The 22318-nt window shown below is 46.8% G+C and overlaps 1 protein-coding gene across 12 annotated transcripts in view; it reads left to right on the top strand.

Annotated features, from left to right (window-relative positions):
• The window catches only part of TRAK1 (trafficking kinesin protein 1), a 180451-nt gene that overhangs the window by 79210 nt on the left and 78923 nt on the right, over nt 1–22318 (top strand). For 11 of the 12 annotated variants that reach the window (XM_026496797.4, XM_048215966.2, XM_048215967.2 and 8 more), the window contains one exon: nt 16652–16846. Coding sequence is in view for 5 of the 12 variants with exons in the window: in XM_048215963.2 (XP_048071920.1) it covers nt 16652–16846 (195 nt within the window). In the remaining 7 variants the exon portion in view is untranslated. Of the gene's footprint in view, nt 1–7986; nt 8110–16651; nt 16847–22318 lie in introns of those variants that run through there. The other variant, XM_048215968.2, reaches the window with a different exon arrangement.

Here is a 22318-nt window from a genome sequence, read left to right as displayed (position 1 = left end):
GATTTGGACTCAAGGGGCCCCGGCTGTCTAGGGCCGTACCCTTCTGGCTGAACACAGGGCCACGTGCACAAACTCAACCAACACATTCAGAGTCCCTGGCTGGACAGGCAGTAAGTGACGTCCACTCACATTCCAGACCGGCCGAGGCGAGTTCTGTGGCCCGGCTCAGTCACAGAGCTGCAAAGTGGTATTTTGTTCACAGTGCACCAAAACCAAAGGCAGATAGTGAAGGAGGAATTGCGAATAAGATGAGCGGCCGGATGTTAGAAGATCCTCGAATGGCGGAGGCCCCTCGGTGGCCTTCAGGAAGCTTCAGGGAGTCAGTGATCTCTCCTATGGCCTAGAATAGGGGTTGGCAGACCTTTCCCTAAAGCCCAGAGAGTAAATATTTCAGGTTCGTGGATCACATGACCTGTGTTGCAACGAGGTGGCCGGAAGCAGCCATAGACGATACCTAAAGGAATGGGTGTGGGGCTGGGCTTCAGTAAAACCCTTATTTATGAAAACAGGCCGGGGCTGGATTTGACCATGGATCCTAGTTGGTGGATGCCTGGCTTAGACGTTCAAGCCCTGATTTCTCTCTGGGTGTCAGCTTAACAGTAAGAGAGGAATACCCTTTGTTAGTTGGGAGGCTGCTGGTGAGTCCAGTAATACCCCACCCACTGTTCAGCATGGTTAAGCTGTAAACTGCTGTTCCCTGTCATTGAATTTTCTAGGCAGCCAAAGCTTATTTTCTAAGTATGAAACGTCGTTTTGCTTAACCTGTTCTCCATAGAAATGTCTGGAAAGGGTATTAGAAGATCCTTGGTCATTCCAAGGATGGTGCGGAAGGCAATTTAACCTTCCTGTTGGATTCAGATTTATCTTTCGCGAACAGCCTTTTTGGTGAAGGACTTTGAGGTGTGCCTAAGTGAGGGTAATAGGTATGCTCAGTGACTCTACCTTCCCATCTCTTGTGGTTACATTTTCGTGTGTTTGTGTGTATGACCACGTCACTGAGATATAATTCACCCATTTAAAGTGTATAATTTTATGGCTTCTAGTTTGTTCACAGGGTTGTGCAGTTATTACCACCAATCAATTTTAGAACAGTTTCATCACCCCCAAAAGAAACCCCAGATCCTTTAGCTATCACCCCCAATCCGCTCTCATCCACACCCCACCCCACAGTGTGGCTGAATTTTTAATGAGCTTTCGGAGGGTCACCTCTTGGAATCTGCTGCCCTGGTTTCTTGGCCCTAACAGGCTCAGCCCTGGCCTTGGAAAGCAGAGCGAGGAATCTTCTTGAATGGTCATCGTGCTAGGCAGGTGTATACCCAGTAGAGACTTTCATTGTGCCTGACACCTGGGCCTCAGAACTACATCAGCTGAGGACATAGCTTTAACATTTTCTCCTTTATCATACCTTTCTATTTCTTCATTTGTGTTCTGCTTTGGAGGAGTCGCCCTTTGTAATTTTCTACTTTTCGAATTTATGTTTGTGTTGGTTTGAAACCTGGTTCAAGCAACATGGAATCATTCCACACTCAGGTTTTATTGGTTTTATCTGTTTTGCTTAACTGCTTATTGTCGGGCTGTAGTCATGGTTTTGGGGATGAGTTTGTAGTCTTTTAATATCCAGATGATCTCACTTCATGTTTTGAAAAAGTAGCCATTGTTCACCTATAAACAGAATTTCCTGCCTAGGAAGTCATTTAGACGAACAATAAAGCAGTGGACCACATTCAATGGTCGAGGCATGGTAGGCATTATGATTTTATAAAATTGTGTTCTATTAATAACATAAACTTTTCCTGATTTGACATCTGACTGTTGATCTCAGAGTTTGACCTTCGACATTAATTGGCTTTCATTCCACAGTAAAAGCTAACTTTGGGGAGGAGAGGACAAGTGGGAGGATGTGGCCCTTGAATTCTGGCAGCTGCTCCGCTCAGGCTGCCTTGAAAGCTTTAGAGAGGCTAACTATAAATACTGGGTATAGATGTTTTTGGAAAACAGAAAGCAAGTGTAAGTGTAAAAAGTTAATAATTTTAAAACAGGAGACTGAATCTGAACCCACATATTAAATCAACGGGAGGTTAGAGCTGCGGAGGGAGGTTGGTGAGGTGAAGTATAATGGGCTATCCTTTCTTTGTTCTGGAGAATCAGAGAAACAGAGATTTACCTCCTAGTGACTTACAGGTAACTACCAGTATCAGTCAGGATTAGGTTTGGCTGCACAGAACAGCCACTTCACCTGGTAGGATTTTTATGGTGACGGTAGCGCTCCATCCATGTTTGCCTTGTTATTACTGTAGTTTGTTATCATTATGAAAAGTACAGCTGGATCCCTCCATCACTCTCACACCCAATAAAATCCAGATGGCTCAAAGATAGAACGTCAAGAATGAAGCCATAAAAGTGGTAGAAGTAAATATCGCTGGATATTGTAATAATCTTGAGACGGGCAAGGCCAGGCTGCAGCCTGACACAGAGGCTAGAACTGTAAAGAAAATGATGAAACCAGGTTTCAAACCAACACAAAAAGAAAATGATCCATCATTTTAATTTAAAAATTTAAAAAATTTTAATTTAATTTAAATTAATTTAATTTAATTTAATTAATTTATTAATATTTTTATTTTATAATATTTAATTTTATATTATAAAATTATATTATAATATATATTATATATATATTTTATATATATGTATATACATATATGCATATATATGTATATATATAAATTTATATATGTATATATACATATATATGTATATACATATATATATGCATATATATATAAAACATATATATACATATATATGTATATGTATATATATGTATATATATAAATTTATATATATTTATATATATAAAATTATATTATAAAATTATAATATTTAAATTAAATTAATAATTTAATTAATAAATTAAATAAATTTAATTTAATTAAATAAATTTAATTAATTTAATTTAATTTAAATTAATTTAAAAATTAAGCCTTAATTTAAAAATTAAGCCTGAGACAGGGATTCTTGCTGTAGCACGATGTATCTGTTCCTGAAAAGCTCTCACGTTTTGCATAATTGCAGGCCAGAAATACCAGGAGTTAGGTGACTTTGTAACCAGAACACTAGACCGTACGAAGCACAAACAGTATACTGGGAGATAAGGGGAGGCTGCAGAAACCGTGCAGGACAAAGGCTGTGAGCCCTGCAGCTCCCATGAAGGTGGGCATAGGAGGAAATGCAGCCTGAGAGCCATGCAACGCTGGGGTGCCCCTTCTTGGAGATGGAGCCCTACATGTAGCGCTTATTTTAAACTTTAAAATAGGGCCATATGGGCTCCTGCCTGTGCAGTATAAGAGCACTTCCCTACTTACCACCAGCATATGAGCTCCTGCTAGAAAGTCCCGTTGCAGCACACAAGGCTGTGTGGGGAAACCAAGGAAACACGAGTAGGGTTGCGAGACGAGGGACAAGCCAATAGGGGGGTGGCGGGAACAGTTGCACTATATTTGATAGAGGATTAATATAAAGCTTCTTTGTGTATATCAGTATTAAAGAAGAGATAAGCAAGAAAAAATATATGTGAAATCCTGTAAAAGAACTGTAAATGGCCAATATGTCCATGAAAACATGTGGGATATTATTAAGGAATAAATGCAAACGGCCAACAGGTGCATGAAAAGGTGTTCAGCATCACCAGGTATCAGGGAAATGCAAACCAAAACCACGATGAGTTATCACCTCACAGCTGTTATAATGGCTTGTATGGAAAAGACAAGAGACAACAGGTGTTGGCGAGGGTGTGGAAAAAAGGGGACCCTCGTGCACTGTTGACGGGAATGTAAATTGATGCAGCCAATTTGAAAAGGATATTTATTTCAGTGTTCTTTAATTGCAAAAATATGAAATGTTTGTGAATGGGGTATCACATAACTGAATTGGGGTCGGTGCGGAAAATGGAATGCCATGCAGCCCTTTAAAAGGAGGCGGATCAGAATTTACTGTCATGGAGAGATGTCCGTGACATATTGATGACATCACCAGTGAATTTTCCAAGGCATATGGAGGGGAGAGAAATAAAATCACAGCAAGTAGAGAAGAGATTTTCAGAGTGGTTTTGGAATTAATGACTATCTCCAGTGCTTTTGGACATTTTCCTTCCTTCTTTTAAATATGTGACAAGCTCACCTGTGCAATTCTCATCCGTCGGCAAGTACTGTTACCTCTACCTTCAGTGTGTTTCCTGAATCCAGCCACTTCTACCTATGTCATTCTAGCCTGAGCCACCATCGGTTCTTGCCTGGACTGTAGCAGTAGCATCCTGGCTTATCCCCAACTGGTAGCCCCTTCAGTCTGCCCACACAGCAGCCAGGGAGGCCTGTGTAATCCTTGCGTCAGAACATGGCGCTCTTGTAGTGGGGCTGCCCACTGCGGCCACAGTGAGTTCAGGCCTCCTGCTGTGGCCTAAAGGTTCTGGGTGCTGTGGCCTGTCACCCCTCACCTGCATTGCTCTCCCTGCCCGGGCTCCAGCCACATAGGATGCCTCTGGCTTTTCTTTATATTTACTCTTCCCTGTGCTTGGAACACTGTCCCCCTTAGATCTTCATTCCGGTTTCTGCCCCAGTGACCCTTTCCCAGAAATGAACAAATAATTGATATTCATGACTTTATAATATTCCATTAATTGGGTATGATTTACTTAAGTACTGCACTTTTGCTAGACATGAAGGTTGTATTTGGCAATGCAGTGAACATCTTTTCGTTTTTAAAATCTAGCATTTTAAAATTCAAATATAATTAACTTACAGGGGTCTGTTCTCAGGTGTAGAATATAATGAGTCAGCGTTTCTGTACATTTCTCAGTGCTCATCAAGATAAACGTACTCTTAATCCTCTTTATCTCTTTCGCCCACCCCGCCCCCACTTCCCCTGTGGCAACCACCAGCTTATTCTCTGAATTTAAGAGTCTGGTTTTTTTTGTTTCTTTTTTTTGCAATGAACATTTTTTAAAAAGGGTATTGAGGATGTGACTGTTAACATATAGGTATGTACAGAAATAATTTACAGGTACTTACGACGCTCATTTGTTTTTGATAAGCTTTTGTTGTTTTAATTTTGGATCTCCTAAGTAGTTGGCCCAAATTAGGGTGATCATTGTTCAAGCAAGGACAATTTTTAACAGCTTCGTTGAGGTGTAATTTGTGTAACCATACAATGTAAGTACATAATTGAGAGATTTTGCAGTGGACTTAGAGCTGTACCACCCGCCAGAGAATCTGTACCATCTCCCATTCCCGTCTACAGTGTGCAGGGGTCCCAGTTTCTTCACATCCCCTTTGCCTCACACTACTGTCTTTTTTGTTTTAGCCATTCTAGCAAGTGTGTCGTGGTATCACGGTGTGGTCTATCAGCGGGGACACTTTTGTTATTAGGGTTTTTAAACTGTGTTAAAATCTATGTAACATTGCCCACTTAACCATTTTGAAAGTGTGTAATTCAGTTAGTATTTGATGCATTCAAATGTGTGTAGACACTATCTATTTCCAGAACATTTCATCACCCCCAAAGGAAACTTCCCACCCGTGAGCACTCATTCCCGTTCCTCCCTCCCCTTAGCCTCCGGCACCAGTCTGCTTTCTGTCTCAATGACTTCATGTATTCTGGATGTTTCGTAGAAAGGGAGACATATCCCATGTGGTCTTGGCTTCTTTGACTTCGCATGATGTCTTCCGTGTTCATTCACATCATAGCAGGTATCCTTTTTATGGCAGAATGACATTCTGTTGTACGGATATACCACATTTTCTTTACCAGTTCATCCATTGGTCGACATTGGGTTGTTTCCACCTTTTGGCTACTGGGAAGAGTGTTGCTGTGACGTTCGTGTACAAGAGTTAGTTTGAGGGGCGCCTGGGTGGCGCAGTCATTAAGCGTCTGCCTTCGGCTCAGGGCATGATCCCGGCATTCTGGGATCGAGCCCCACATCAGGCTCCTCCGCTGGGAGCCTGCTTCTTCCTCTCTCACTCCCCCTGCTTGTGTTGCCTCTCTCGCTGGCTGTCTCTCTCTCTGTCAGATAAATAAATAAAATCTTTAAAAAAAAAAAAAAAAGAGTTAGTTTGAATACCCACTTCCGGTCCCTTTGGGTATAAACCCAGGAGTGGAATTGCCAGGTCATATGGTGATTCTGTGTTTAATTTACTGAGGAACTGCCACACTGTTTTCTAGAAGGGACACCTTTGAGTATGACAGAGAGTGATACCGATACTTACGCTGGAACAGCAGGCACGAACTGGGGCTGTCTTGGGCACGCCAAGACAAGTGGGGTCCTTGTTCAGCCCAGCCCCTCCGCCTCCTCTCTTCCCTTCCCTCCTGGTGTCAGCCACCATCCAGATGGTGTGCTTCGTCCTCTCGCACGTTCTCCAACTTCTGTTCCATGTGTATCTTTTCTTGTCGCCGAGGTCCCCAGGTTCCCAGTCTGAGAGATGAAAGAAAATCCCTAATGCAGTGACCGTCTTTTATTTCTTTTAAAAAAATAGTGGTAAAATATCTATAACATAAAGTTTATCATTTTAGCTGTTTTTAAGTGTACAGTTCTGTAGCATTAAGTCCCTTCAGTGTTGAGCAAGTACCACTTTCATCCATCTCCAGAACTTTGTCATTTTCCCCAGCTGAAACTCTGCACCCTTTAAACACTAACCCCCCAGACTGCTCCCTCCAGCCTCCAGCCACCACCATTCTGCTTTCTGTTTCCACACATTTGCCACTCTAGCTACCTCGTAAAAGAGGAAGCATGCAGTGTTTGCCCTTTTCTGACTGGCTTATTTCACCTCGTATAGTGTCTTCAAGGTTCATCCATGGTGTAGCGTGTGCCAGAATTTCCTTCCTACTTAGTGCCGAATGATATCTCACTGTATGTATAGACCACGTTTTGATATCCATTCATTCATCCGTGACCACTTAGGTTGCTTCTACCTTTTAGCTATTGTGAGTAATGCTGCTGTGAACATGGGTGTACAAGTTCCTGCAGTTGCTTCTGGATATATACCCAGATTTGGAATTAAAAAAAAATTTTTTTTAATCTATTTGAGAGAGAGAAAGAAAGAACAAGTAGGGGAAGGGGCAGAGGGAGAGAGAGAAACAGACTCCCCACTGAGCAGGGAGCCCGATGTGGGACTGGATCCCAGGACCCTGGGATCATGACCTGAGCCGAAGGCAGACGCTTAACCGACTGAGCCACCCAGGCGCCCCCCAGACTTGGAATTGTTGGCTCATAAGATAGTTCTGTGTTTAACTCTTGAGGAAACTGGTGATGCATGTTTTTATCAGATGCACTATAAACATGCTTATATATTTGGCACTTCAGATTTTTTGGATTCCTTTCTTAGATTTGATCCTATAGTGCGAGTACTGGCTTGAGGGTCATGACACATTTTTGGTTCTCCAAACATGCTGTCAGACCGTTTACTGCCACCGTTGTTCCAATTTACACCAGCTCCATCTGTCTAAACCCTAATTCAGCTGTGAGCACTTTAATTGCAGTCATCACACCGACCCTGGCTATTTTTGTGTGAAATTATTTTCCCCTTGGTAATTTAATAATTATAAAATAGACGCTTTTAAGAGAAATTACCAAGGACATTAGAAAATCAAAGTATTTTTTTCTATTTCTCTCCCACTAAAACAAATTCTAAGGGGTAGTAACACTCCCTATTTTTTGTGCAGGTGTAACTATGGGCTGAATTTATACACAGTGCTTTTTCCTTTTAAAATAAATTTCTGTGCAGTTCAAGCTGGATGTCTCAGTGTTAGAGTCAATCCAGCCTGTAATGTAATATCCTCTGCTTTTGTTGATTTCTATTCAAAGCCCACTGGGGGCACTCTTTCTGAAAAGCTGGATTTGGTTTTGCCATTTGGGGCGCCCCCATAGCGGGATCCACCCCATTTGTTTTGCCCTGCCTGTCCTTGCCCTCTGTTCTTGCACAACAAACTGGCGTGTCCGGGTGGACTGTGCCGCGGTCAGTTGCACAAGATTGCACTTGAGCGTCGTGTCGGCGATCCTGCTTGTGAACGCGGCCGTGGGGCCGATCGGGCGTCGTGGCCGCCGTGCTCCTGGTGGGGGTAGGTGTCCTGCAAGCCAGGGTTCGTGTGTGATTATGTGATAGCTCAGGACCCGACACCCGGTCTATGTGGAATGCACCCCGTGTCATTGTTTATGCTTTCTCTTAGAAAGAGTCACTTCTGCTGGCAGTTAGGGTCACAGCCATTGCTGAGAACTCCCCAGTGTGGGTTTTTTTCTTTCTGTAGTTGGCCTTTTCTTTCCGTTTCCATGTGGGTGTCTCTGTGTGGCCCTGCGCCTCCCAGAGATCACTTGCGCTGCTCCCAGCAGGGTAGCTGGGCCTCGGTGGGGTGGGGCAGAAGAGCAGGGGAGGGAAGACTTGTCCCTGTCCCTTCGGGGCTGGAGTGTGAGCTGAGGCGCCGCAGGGGGACAGCAGGGCCTCGTGTCTGGTCTGCCTGTGGCCCTGCACCTTGTAGGGCCTTTCCCTTGTGTAAGGGGAAGGGCAGGGCAAGGACGGGCTCACTGGGGGCCCACACCGGTTCTCGTGAGGAGTCTGAGAAGGGTCTTGTGTGCAAGTAGGGGCAGGGCGGAGGTGTAGGCGGAGTGGAGCCCGCCGAGAGACCTCCTCACCCTTGCATACTGTTTGAGTGCTGAGTCATGTGCCTTACTTATTGATTTTGTTTTTTAAAGAAAGCACGTTCAGTTAATGAACACCACCAGGGGCTAAGTGTCAACCTCAAACGTTGGTGTGCAAGAACCCCTTGGAGGGTTTGACATAAAAGCCAGTTCCTGGGTCACACCACCTAGATCCTGGTACAGGGGGTCTAGGGGAGAACCTCAGCAGCCCTCTGAAGACCCCTCGTTGAGAAGCCTGCCTGTTGGCAACATCACCCCCAAGTATGGTTCTCGGGAAGGTTCCTCAGCAGGGATTGGTAAAGGAAGGGAAATGCTTTCTCGAAGATTCCTTCCCTGGAGGATCCCCGCCTGGACTCACCAGACCGGGAGTGAGCCATGTGTAAGTTAGGGTTAGGAGGAAGCGGGCTGGGGTGTGGGGTCCAGCACAGCCCCTTAGTAGCGGAGTCACTTGGGCTCCTCACATAATCTCTGAGACTTTGGTTTCCTCGTGGGTAAAGTGTGCTCTTAATTCTCACCCTGCACTACCCACTGGTTCGGGAGTGTAGATGCAATTCAGGAATGGGTACCACAAGCTTTGTATCATTCAGCATTGTTTGTTGAGCATTTACTGTTTACCCGGCAGGGTGCTGTTTAAACAGCAGGGACAAATCAGCATCCAAGATGGCGCTGTCACTTTCTGAGGCCTCTCATGTGGGGGGCTGTTGTACCGGGCCGAGCACCAGTCTCGGGTCTGTTGCTGGTTGCTCAGTGGGATTTGGCTACCACCTCAGCCTCTCTGAGTACAGTCTCTTCTCCATTAGATGAGGCAGTTAAGCCAGTAACTTTTAGCTCTAATGATCCCTTTGTAGTTTGTGAAATGGCAACTTTTGTGATATAGAGCATAACTACTAACCCTGAGTTCCCTGAAGATGCCGAGGTGGGGCTCTCAACTGTGTGACCCTGTAATAGTTTTCTAGAAAGACACCAGTCACAAAGTGTCACGTGTGTCTCTGGCACTAGTATGGCCCATGTGTAAGTCTTTGCATCTGTGCCCTTTAATCTTAATAATTTCAAGAAGAATGAATTGTTTCCAAGTCTGTGCAAGTGGTTTGCAAGTGGCCGAGGAGGAGAAGGGTCTTGTCCCATGCAGTCTTTAAAACATTGGATTTACCATCACTGCCAAGCAGTGGATGGTAGGAAGCTTACCTCCCCTCCAGAACCTCTTCAAGCACAGACCTGGGGTCATGCTCCTTGACCACCACCCTTGTGGCTAAGTGGAAACATGGTGGGTAAAGACATGGAATGGGTGGGGTAGAGGAGGAGAAAGTAGAAGATAGATGGGCTTTTAGAATATGGCCAGTTTTGTTGAGTTAAGGTTCCTTTACTTTTTCTTTGATTGTCACCATTACTGTAGTCTAGAACATTCTCCCGAGGCCCAGAGTGAGACGCCAGGTTGGGAAATCCCAGAGCGCAAACAAAATGTGGCCCTCAGGTGTTTACAAAATTCTGAGTGTCTGACATTGAAAAAAAAATCAAGAAATCTCATGTAAAAATGCAGATTCCTGGCCTCTTGGAAGAAATCAGCATATCCGGGGCTCTGGGTGCCCCCCCACCCCCGCCCTGGGTGGAGCAGGATGTGTTGTACACCCCGCTCTTGGCCTGGCTGCTCAGACACGTGTTGGGCAGGAATAGAGCTTTTCTGCAACCTCACGCCTTTGTTCTGTGGATGCAGAAACTGAGTTCCAGACAGATGAAGATGGGACTTGGGGGGTGATGGGGAGAAGTTGGGGACAGAGCCAGGCCTGGGGTCTCCTCCGAGCTCTCAGAACAGCACTTCTGCCATACCTGGCTGGGTTCCACGCACCTTCCGGCAGGTGGCAGTCGCGCTGCTGGCTGGCCTCCCAGTCTGTCTCTTCCCTGACTTGACCCTGTGCTCTTGCTCCCCCTCTCTTCGGATTTTGCGTTTCTTCTCAGGAAGCTCTCCTCTTTATCCAGCGCTGTTCTCTCTCTCCTTTTGTTCCTTCTTCTCCCCCTGCTGTTGCCCCAGGACCTCCTAGAGCCTGGGTGAGTGTTTAGGATGCTTCTCCCCTCCATCTGTGCAGTTCCCTGCTCTCCTGGGTCCAGATTCCTCTGCTTCAGCATGCAGGCGGGAGGCCCAGAGACCCCAAGGGATCCACCCCCACCCCATCTGGGGGCGGCCACCACTCAGAGCCTGTAACTTCACGGTCCTGGATATGCTGATTTCTTCTGAGAGGCCAGGGATCTGTGTCTTTACATGAGACTCCCTGATCTTTAAATGTCAGACACTAATTTAGAGCTGCCGCCTCTGCTGTAAAATGTTGAGCATTATCTCGGGCGCCTGGCAAGTTCCACGAAGCTGGCGTGTCACCTGTGTATCGGAGGGGCCTCCTTCTAGCCCCTCCACGGGAATGAGGATCTAGCCCACGGCAGGTGCCAAGTGGACGTAGCTTCCCCTATAGCCCCAGACCTCCTGGATGCCTAGCAGTCTCCAGCACCCTGTCCCACCTCCCAGCCAGCCCTAAATGGAGCCCTCATCCTCGGTAGAGGGACCCACGCCAAACCTTATGCCTTGGAGAAAACCTAGGAGGGATTGTAGCTCTGAACAGGTGAAGAGACCCCCTTATGTTTTGCTCCCGGAGTGATGCCATAAGAATAGGAGGCATGGGATTGAACTGGTATTTGCTGGGTGAGTGAGGGGACATTCACTTCCCTGTGGGACTTAACCTCCATGCTGAATGAAAACCTATGGGGTTGCCGGGAGGGGCCTGAAAACCCTTGGCACTAGATGGCTCCACCTCCCCTGTGCTGAATGCTGGGCATTGGTCCATCCTGGGGATGCAGGGCTGTCAGACTAGCCCTGCCACCCATTGCTGATTTTTCCTAGCCTTTGTCCCCATTATTTACCCAACACTCACTGAGCACTTACTGTTTGTTGCCCAGCTGGCTGGAAAGGTCTTTCTCTCGAGGGGCTCGCAGCTGGTAGAGAAGGGAGTGCAGAAAACACTCCTAACATTGTAGTGAAATCATCAGTGTCCTGTGGACCTAGCCACAGGACAGAAGTCAAGGAAAATCTGAAATACAAGGTGACATTTGAGTGGTATTTTGAGATAGAGTTTGCCGGGCAGCGAAGGGCATTCTAGGCAGCTAAGACAGCTGGTGTAAAAACCACCATTTGTGGAGAAGTATGTTTAGCAAATGGTGAGAAGTTGGTGTGGCCTCACTGAAGAGGTGTTGGATGAAAGAGCAGAGTGTGCACTTGATAAGAAAGGCTGTTTTAACAGAGTCAAAGATAATAGTGGCTTCCACAAGGTAGACCTTTCTTTCCCTCCTCAAAGCCCCAGGGCAAGGTTGGACTCCACCAGGTGGTCCCAGGCGCCCAGGGTTGCTCTGGCGTTGCCTTTACTCGTGCGGTTGAAGATGGTTTCAGCACCAGCCCCCTCTCTGCATGCGAGAGTTGGAGAAGGCATGGCGAGGAAGCTCTGTTTACATCCTGTTAACCAGGCATGGGGACATACCTTACTGCAAGGAAAGATGGGAAATGTAGTTTTTAGCCGGGGCCATACCTTGGGAATTCCACTACCAAAAGGAGGAAGCAGAAATTGGATATTGGGAAACCTCTGTCCCAACAACTTCTATCTGAGGGAGGCAAGGGCTGAAACATGGAGCACTTTAGAGGGAGCTGGGAGGTTTTTTAAAACAGGGCAGTACCGTGTTTTAAAAAAGCATCTTTCTACACACGGCACCAGTGGCAGTGTGGCCAGCAACCATGGGGCTGTTGTAGTAACTTGTGGAAGGGGGAGATCCGCCCTGACTGCCTGGGTGAGCCTGGCCTTCTGGCGGTTTGACAGGCTGGGCGTTGGGGGATTCTGGGCTGTGGTTGCTGCACATCTTCCAGAAGCCAGGGACCTGTTAGGGTGTGAGTTCAATCAGCAGGCTGATGCCCTTTATTTGAGGGTTATCTGAGAACACGTTTTTATAGCTTGTTAATAATGTGAGTTGGAGGGCGCTTGGGTGGCTTAAGTTGGTTAAGCATCCAATTCTTGGTTTCGGCTCAGGTCATGATCTCAGGGTCCTGGGATTGAGCCCCATGTCATCGGGTTCCGTGCTCGGTGGGGAGTGTGCTTATCCCTCTCCCTCCCTCTTTGCACCCCTCCCCCACCCATGCTCGCGCTCTCTGTCTTTCTCTTTCTCAAATAAATAAATCTTTAAAAAAAATAATGTGAGTTGGAGCTATGGAGAAATGATGACTGTCAAGAGTATAAAGGGGTCCTTTCCTCCAGGTTGGGCCAACAGTGTCCGTTGACACCGTGAGCTTGAGTAAACCCCAGGAGAAGGAGCAGGGCTGTCCTTCTCGGGCCCCTGACCCTTCCTGGTTCTGCATACAAGTTACTTCACTTCTCCGCTCTGCTTCCTGGGCACTCTAGAAGGGAAAATCATTCTGATGCTTCCCTCATTTGTCAGTGTGTTTCATTGCACATCCCTATCGTGCCTATGAAGTCGTCTCTCTGCTTAGAACAAAAACTTCCTAATCAGAAGATCCTGGGAATTCCCCAGCATTTCTTGTGTGCCCGCCTGGGAGAGATGGGTGGCAGGTGGCAGAGGGAAGGGCATAGCTTTTGGTCAGTTGAGGCTTCTCATGCAGGATCTGCCACTTATTTAGCTGTGTGGCCTTGACCAACAAGATATTCCACAGTCTCTGTGAATCTCTGCTTCCTCCTCTGTAAAGCAGAACAGATATTATCTGTCCCAGGTTGCTTGGAGGGTCAGAGAGTGCCCTGCAGACAGCCGGCTTGGCGCTTTCCACAGTGCAGGCATTCTTGGAGAATTCTTAAAGGCTCTCCTACTATGTTTACCCAACCTCAGGCCTTGGGTATGTCTTCTCTATGGGGCAAATGTGGTGTTCCCCTCCACAGGAGGTCCCTAGGGCCTTTGGCCCTGCAGCCAAGGTCAAGGAATGCTCCCTGGGTCTCTGTAATCCTTCCCTATGCTCTGATTCTCTGGGCCTTCCAGGCGGCCGAAAACTTGGCTATGTTTATATGGCTGGTCACATGATGGCAAAATCAAATACAGATAGTTTTTTTAAAAAGGCATTTTGGTCTCACCTTTTGATACTTTATCTCACCGGTCATCATGTGCTCCGAGGGAAACGATCTCTCTTGGACATGAAGACCCGCACTGTAAATAGGTTGACCTTCAGCCCTGGAAATGTGGAAGGACAGGTCAGGTCTCAGAGTCTAAGCAGCTGCCAACATGCTCAGAACTGACATGGTATTCTTAGAAGGGATTTTTGTTTTAGGTTGTTGCCTTCCCCACCACCAAGAGCAGTGACACCAGAAGATTCTAGCCTGTTGTGAGGAGGGTGAGTCATGCAGGAATGTGTTGGTCTCCTGCCTGGTCTCCTAGGCATAGGCCGGTACTGCCTTTCGTGGAGCCAGTCTGTGTTCAGTTAAGAGATGCCGCCAGTTGGGTGTCAGCCCTCCTTGACCCCATGCCCCCTTAGTCGCAAGGCCACCATTTTGTAACCATGAGGCCTCTCCCCAAGATGAGCTTTGTGGGAACTTGTTATTCACTTGATTGTGAGGGAAGAAAAGATTTGCTTAATTACGGGCTCCTCTTGAGCCTCTCGGGTGGCGTTTTTGTTGTTGGCGGGAGGTGAGAAGAAATAGGAGACATCTGTCTTCAGGTTGGGCTTTTGGCTCTGGCCTCGGGGAGAAGGCAGCTTCTGTTTGCAGCAGACCTTTGCTAAGTGGCGGAGTGGCTCTGGTCTGGTTTTTAGCTGGCTGAAATGCCAAGAGCGCTTGCGGTGACATTTCCCACAGGAGGCGGAGAATCCAAGTGTTCAGATGTTGTCCCCCTCAGTCCCTAAAGCTCCGAGGAAAATTCTAAATGTCTTCACTTGGTACTTAACTTTCTTCTCTTTCCTCAGTGCTTGAGAAACCACCCTGACTTCCTGAATGGAAATGTTCTGCAGTGAAGCTTTGCATATTAAATTGAGCGAGAAGGGGGTGTGGGGGATGGTAGGAGGTGGAGGGAGCTTGACAGGTGCTTTCAGTGGGTTCTTGCCCAAAGGGAGACACTGGGTCACCGAATGCTCCCTTCACCTGTGATTCTGTATTTTTCTTTGCCTGCCGTGTAGCCTTAAACACGAAGGACAGGGGGATTTTGGTAAGTCTCCGATGTAATTGTTCTGGTCACGGGAGGCTCCATATTCTCCTTGAATGTGAGAAGCCCTGTAGCCACACCCTGCTGCCACCTTTGCTTTGGTTCAGCCCAGAGAGCAGCAGAGGGACTGGTCTTCCCTGCTGCACTGGCTTTGGTTCCCCAGTGAACCCCAAGTCCCTGCCCCGGGCCCTTCCTGCTCCTCCACCTCCCCTTCCAGCTTGCCACACCCCGGGACTCGCTCCCACTCTTTGCACCACTCATGTCCTCTGTGTTCCGGTGGGCCTCTCTCCTTTCCTTTGATGCCGCCTTCCACGTCCTCAGAATGACTCATAATAGTGATCTCTTGTCAGCACCTCTTCCTTACTTCACCCTGCTGTTGTGTGGGTGCACTGTCTCGAGAGGATTTTCTCCTCCTGCCCCTCCCTGCACTTTGGAGAGGGACGGGAGACCGAATCCCATGCACCTTGATCCAGGCCCCCACCTTTGTTTACGACTTCAAGGCTAGAACATTGCGCAGTAACCTTCGTAGGAATGGCTCTGATTGTATTCTTATCTTTCGAGTGGTTTTGCTCATTGAAGGCTCATTCCTGGAATGAAGAACCGAGTTCACTCTCTTGTCCAGCCATGAGCACCATAGGTGCTTCTGTTTCTTTATGGGTTCACAAGACCACCACTGCTCGCACCCGCCGTTTGCCATCATGGGTCATGAATACTCTCTGTGAACTGGGCCAGTACGGTGACTGATGTCAGAATTAGTTGACAGATAATCAACACTCATCCGTTAGCAGTTATTTAATTCATTCTTCCCAGGGGTAGAGAAGTTGCCGAAGACTGGTTTTGTCCTGGGTACGCTGGCTGTGTTGTTGTGTGTATAGTTTAATTACAAGGCCTCTTTCATGGGCTTTATGTGGATTGATCGACTTTCACAGGTATTATAATGCACCCCTTGAGCCCAGTCTAGGCCAGGACTATGAGGGGTACGGATGGTGGATTGAGAACCACCACCGATGCAAATTGACCATCACAGGAAGGTGGGTTGGATACTAAAATACCCAGAAGACAGAAGCTAATAAGGGCAGTAATAGAAGATCTGATAAAACATTGTGGGAATATAGAGGGGGAGGAAAGAGGTTAATTCTGCCCGAAGTGTTCAAAACACCAACCAACATATATCCGGGAAGATCCAGCTCTGTCTTGATGGAGGGACACCTGTTGCTTTAATGGTTGGAAGCCCCGCAGGAATACAAGCACAGCCATGCTTGTATCGCAAGAGCAGGACCGTGCCTGTTGCATGGACTGGTGCATCTCCTGCATCTCTGGGACTCAGGGTATTATTGGGTGGATGAATGGAAAGAAACAGAGGCAGATGAACGGTTGAGTGAATTCAATGAAGGCGCAATCCCAGAGGGGGGGATGGTTTGAATGGTAAGAGGAATGGTAACTGCAGGAAGCAGTTAGACATACTGGTGAAATTGTAGCTGGTTTGGCTTACACGTAGAGTGATTGAAAGAGAATGGTCTGAGAAGGGGTTGGAAAGGATGACTGAGTCCAGAAAGCACAAGAATTGTGGCTTCACTTTGAAGAAAGTGAGTTGCTAAACAGTATAGGAACTATTTCAGGTCGGTCTTGTACGTTTTGAGAATGGAATTTAAATTGGGAGAAGGTCCCTGATATGGCCACACCTGGCCTCTCCATGCTGTGGGGAAGCAGCTGAAGACCTCTTTTGGGACCACAAGGTCAGTTAGCTAGCAGCTGCGAGGCCAGAACCAGTTCCGGGCTCTCACTTCCCTGTCTTCTTCTCTCTAGACGTGTGCAACAGCACCGATCTTCCGGAAGTCGAGATCATCAGCCTGCTGGAGGAGCAGCTGCCCCATTATAAGTTAAGAGCCGACACCATCTATGGTTATGACCACGACGACTGGCTCCATACACCCCTCATTTCTCCAGATGCCAACATTGACCTCACAACCGAGCAAATCGAAGAGACGCTGAAGTACTTCCGTGAGTAGTTCCCTTTCGTCTGCCGATGGCATTATGATGGCCAGTGCTTCTCAGCCGTGGCCCCACGTGGGACTTGTACTGGTTAGCAGGTCTTACAGCCTGCCATTCCTGGAAGGGTGATTCGGTAAATGTGGCCGTAGGGTTTAGCCACACACAAGGCCTTGATGTTGAGTGTTCTGAATAGAAATTTTAGGGTGGTGGGGACCAGGTACAAATTTTCATTTGAACCAGTTTTATCTTAACTCTACAGAAGAGTTTGAAAATGCTCCCATTCCCCCCCCCCCCCCCAAATACCACGTGAGTCCTTAGAAACTCTCACTGGGAAGCAGTTTGCATTTAAACCAAAGGCACTGGGAACATCTTGGCTGCTTAGTATTATTTATATGACATAGCAAGACACGTATACCAAGGCTTACCATTGTCTTTCTTTTTTTTCATTTTTAAATTGAGGTTCAATTGACATATAACATTTTGTTAGTTTCAGGTGTACAACATAATGATTTGATATTTGTCTACATTGCAAAATGACCACCACAATAAGTCTTGTTAACATCTGTCCCCGTACATAGTTAGAAAAAAAAATTTTTTTTTCTCATGATGACAACTTTTAAGATCTACCCTCTTAGCAACTTTAAATATGCAATACGGTATTATTAACTGTGGTCATCGTGCTGTACTTCATATCCCCATGATGTATTTATTTTATAACTGGAAGTTTGTACCCCTATTTCTCCTACCACCCCCCCCCCCCACCCACCTCTGGCAACCACCAGTCTGTTCTCTATATCTGTGAACTTGATTTTCCAAGGCTAATGATTTCTGTGTGAGAGCCCACTAAGCTGGTTAGTGCTGCTCCAGCGACAAACCAGTCATATCTTGGGCTGCAGAGCTGACACCTGCTAGGGTGAGCAGTGTACTAGGTGTGTTCCCCCGCTCCCCCCAACCGGTATGTGGTGACAGCAGTGTGAAACCTGATTTTGCAGATTGGGAAAACATGATAATTTTAAAAACTCATGCTAATGATGTTTCTAATGTTCATTCAAGAGGTACCTTTGTAGAAATCACTTTACTCTTTAGAAATTCAACACAGCCCAATGTGGTTGGTAGGACAGACCAGCTCTCCTTTGTCTTGACACCCCTGACTTTAAAATTCAAGTTAACTTTAGCCTTGTCTAAATCAGTGATATCATTTTGGAAGTGAGATCATTTATATACCTGTGTATCATTGTGTTGCCTTCAAAAATAAAAAGTATAGCAATCCTGCTTCTGCTTGATGATAACTTGGTTCAAAACCAGCTTACAACATCCATAAGTTTTCTGTAATTATTGTCTCAATACAGAGCAATCTCCAGTGTTCTTGAATTCGAGAATTCATTTATAATAAACAAGTTGCAACTGCAAGTTTCTCTTTTAGAATGTACCTGGGGCTGTTTTCACATTTTCTCTATCGGATGTTAATGAGGAAGGGATTTTGTTTAAACCGACCTGTGTGTTTATACCTAAGACAAATCCTCCAGTCTCTGTGAACATGGCGGATAATCAGGTTCGATCAGAATAAAAATAGAATAATCCACACCAGGGCAGATAGGAGGCATGTTACCTGTACCCAGTGTTCACAGTGGAGCTTTAGGATTTCTGACGTGTCTGGTAGTGTATAGGAAGCTCTTGGCAGTCACTTTTGTTGACTCACGGTATCTGTTACACCAAGAGATGTGATGTTGAATAGAAAACTGTGTCCAGAGTCACGTCCTTGGCAGGTTCCGTCTTTGGTTCCTTCAGATTGCTTCACGGTAGAATTCACAGCAGAAGTGTTTTTTCAGAAATCTCCTTGTGTTCCTTCCTCTTCTTTAAGAGACCCTCCTGTGATTCCACAGGACCCTGCATGGCCATTTGTGCTGCAGGAGGCTCCTGGTGTGTCCCTTGAATCACTTACATTCACAGTGTAACGGGAACCATTCAAAGGCAGGACTTCAGTATTTTCAGAGAACTTTCATATGAATTGCTCCTTTCATCCCTGTGCAACGTCTGCAGTCTGGGCAGGGCTGGTTTGATTATTGAGGAAGTGGAAGCATGGAGGGCTCCTAGTATTTCTTCCGTAGCACTGACCTCCAGCTTCTGAAATCCTTGCAAACAGTAGCCTTGAACAGATGCTGTGGCTTTTTTCTGTTTGTGCGCTCTGGTTTTGGTTATGTATTTAAGAGAGGGAGAAAAAGGTCCTGTTGGATTTGGTAGTGGATGACACAAATTATGCCAAAATTAGAAGAAGTGAAGTAAACGCTGAACGGAGATTCTGCAAGTTCTTAGAGCATGGTCGCCCCCAGGTCTTACCTCAATTCTGTATTTTCTTCTGCGTTACTTGCACTTAGAGCAAAGTAGCTCTTTGCTAACTGTTGATTAAATGAACAGTCAGGGGTTAACTCTTACATAGAGGCACGCTTCTCAGAAGGGCTTTCAAATGGAGATCCTAGGATCCCCGACAAGTCTGTAGAGGGAAATTGGGGATTCTGTGCACTTGTAAAGAAATGAAATGACATCTTTATTTTCACTAACTTCTAACTGAAATGCAGCATTTCCTTTCGCGGCGAACCCAGAAAACAAAGCACGGTGACCTCAGCAGGCCCTATGATGTTGTTACCAGTAGAAGTCAATGTCCCGCTGTGGCAGAGACAGGTACACTGAAATACCACCTTTCCTCATCACTGCTTTGAAATGAGCTTCATAGGGGGCCTGCTGATAGATCTCGTTATTTAATACAAAGAAGAAGGTCTTCTATCACAGACTTTTTGCAAGTTTTCGTAACTGCATTGTGATACTGGTTTCCTTCGTAGTCCTTTGTATTTAATGTTATGTTTTCAGCTCTTTCTTCTAAGGAGGGGTCTGTGAGCCTCGCCAAACTGGCTGAGAGGTCAGTGGAAGGCCCAGATCAGGAGCCCTGCTCTGTGCGGGGTCCTTTCTGGGTTTCATTGTGTGTTTATATGTGCGTAACCCAGGCGACACTGTGGCCACAGCGCTGTGACTCACCGGTGTGTTAAGTCAGTTACGAGGTGCGCGAGGAGATAACAGAGCTGTTTCCTCTTAGATTTATTTTCTCATCAGTCAGGGCAGTGGTTCTCTGTTGTGGGTGGGAGTGGGGATAAGGGGTTCCCTAGGGCTTCTGATAATAGGAGATGAGGGAAGCCTCAGCTCCCTCTTTTACAGGCTGTCTCCCAGAGTAGAGAAACGACGCTTCACCTTTTGAATCTGGCCCTCACCTGGCTTGTTTTTTTGTTTTTTATTTTTTATTCTTTTTTTTTTTTAAAGATTTTATTTATTTATTTGACAGAGAGAGAGAGAGAGAGAGAGACAGGTGATGAGAGAGGGAACACAGGCAGGGGGAGCTGGAGAGGTGTAACTTTTTGGTTAAGGAACATTGGGTCAAGAAAAGAACTCTCTCTGTGTCTCAAGTGCATAGGATTCTCTGACCAGTTCACCTCCGACTTTCCCTGGAATAGTCTTTTTCCTAAGGAGAAGAGAAGGTTATAAAGCAAATACGAGTTTCAAGACATTGTTCTATTGTTTACTTTTACTGTAAACTAATCTTAATGAATCAGCCAGCAAGTATTTACTGAGCGCCTGGTATGCACCTTTAATCCTTTGTGAACTTGACTTTTTTGAATTCCAGCTGAGGTTTTCTGGCTAAGGAAGTGAAAACATCTCCTGGATTATGGATTTTCTTCCCTTACCTAAACAGGGACTTTGCACCTGGCTTGGGCCCACGCAGGAAGCCCTCCAGGCCTCTGCTGGCATCCTGCACAGAGTTGCTTGCCTTGCCTATGTGGGAGAAGCGAGTGGGCTCTGGGAACTTGCATGTTCTACCTGGTCCCTGTGCCATTTAAATTTTTTAAAGTTTAATTTAAACAAACAAACAAAAATGAAAGACCGTTGCTGGAGCACCCGAGGCCTGTGGCAAAGTGCCTCACTAAGCTTATGCACGGTGCCGGCCTTGCACGGGCCAGGGGTCCTGGACGGGTCCTCCTGCCCTCATCCCCGCACACTGGGGTTGTGCCCATGGAGGACTGGAGCCCACAGTTGATATCATATGCCAGTTTCCACTGTGTTCATTCACTGTGTCCACATGGTCCCAGGTGTCATGAGTGTCACTAGCCTGTGTGTTACACTTCACGGCCCTAGGACTGTTGCAGGGCAGAGGCAGTCTGCTCGGGACGAGGCATGCAGGCCCGAAGCATCTGTGGCGGCTCTAACTGGCCAGAGCGTGGGCTGGACCCCAGTGTCTCTACCCAGCCGTCCCTGGAAGTCCTGGTGCCCCTGGAGCAGGGGTGACATAGTGACCACTCCCTTCTGGACACTTGCCACTCCTCCTCCTCGACTTGCCTCCTCTCTGTCCGGTCCTTCCAACCTCTTTCACTTGGTTTTCCCTCATCTCCTGAGCTGCTACATCAGTGGCCGTTGACCCTGATGAACTGAGAGAGCTTTTAAAAATAAGCCCTCACAACCCTCCCTTCTTGAAATGGTCACCTGAAGCCCGTAATTCCAACGTCCAGGTAACTGTGAGGTGCTGCTGGAAGTGTTGGCACGCCCCGCCGGCATCTCTCCCTATGCTCTCCTCCTCCCAGCTACGTGCTGGCAACTCCCCAACTGCCCACCTCTGACGCCCCTTCCCCCCTTCCAAGCTCTTATGCTCAGTCATGGGCTTATAGCATGTCCACTGTCAACATCCCCCCGCCCACACATTTGTCTTGAGAAATGTGACACGGTTTATCCCATTCCAGCCGGCTCTGTTAATTCTTCGTGTGTGTGTATCTCGGACCCCTTCTCTGACCCTGCAGCCACCGGCATGGATGAAGCCACTGCCATCCCGTCCCTGGGCTGCCGTAACTGCTCGCCTGCTTCCACCTTGCTTCTCTGCGATTCTCTTTTGATTCAGCAGCCTGGCTGGTCTTTTCTCGAGATCCCCTGCGGTTATGCTGCTCCTTTGCTTCTCATTGCTCTTTGGATAAAAGGCAGGGTCTTCTAGGACCCCATGACCTGGCTCTTGGCCCTCTCTGCCGCCAGCCTCGTTGCACCCTCTCCCTTTACCCCGCACCAGCCCCACTGTGGACACGCCACGCTAGTCTCACAGAGGCTCCCTCCCTCCCCTTTCTTTCCTGTTCTCTGGTTCTCAGCACAAATATGCCCTCCTCCAGGAAGCCTTCCACCCATCTGTGGCATCCCTTCCCTTTCCTTTTTGCCGCCATCATGGCTCTCATCTGTCTATTTGCTTCTATCATGATAATGCAAGCAATAATAATCCTGAGTCACCTCTGTGGAGTGCTTCCTGTTGTCCGGGCTGGTGCCTCATGAGTCTATTAGGACACACACACTGGATTTGAAGTCCGCAATCCCCTCTTTGTTTAAGTGATTTTTTTCTGGATATAATGCAACTGTGTATCCAAATCGAATTGGCCATTTAATCCTTAATTTAGTCTTTCAGGG

This window comes from Ursus arctos, unplaced genomic scaffold, assembly GCF_023065955.2.
Source record: "Ursus arctos isolate Adak ecotype North America unplaced genomic scaffold, UrsArc2.0 scaffold_20, whole genome shotgun sequence".
Taxonomy (NCBI): domain Eukaryota; kingdom Metazoa; phylum Chordata; class Mammalia; order Carnivora; family Ursidae; genus Ursus; species Ursus arctos.
This window is presented reverse-complemented; position numbering and strand designations above follow the sequence as displayed.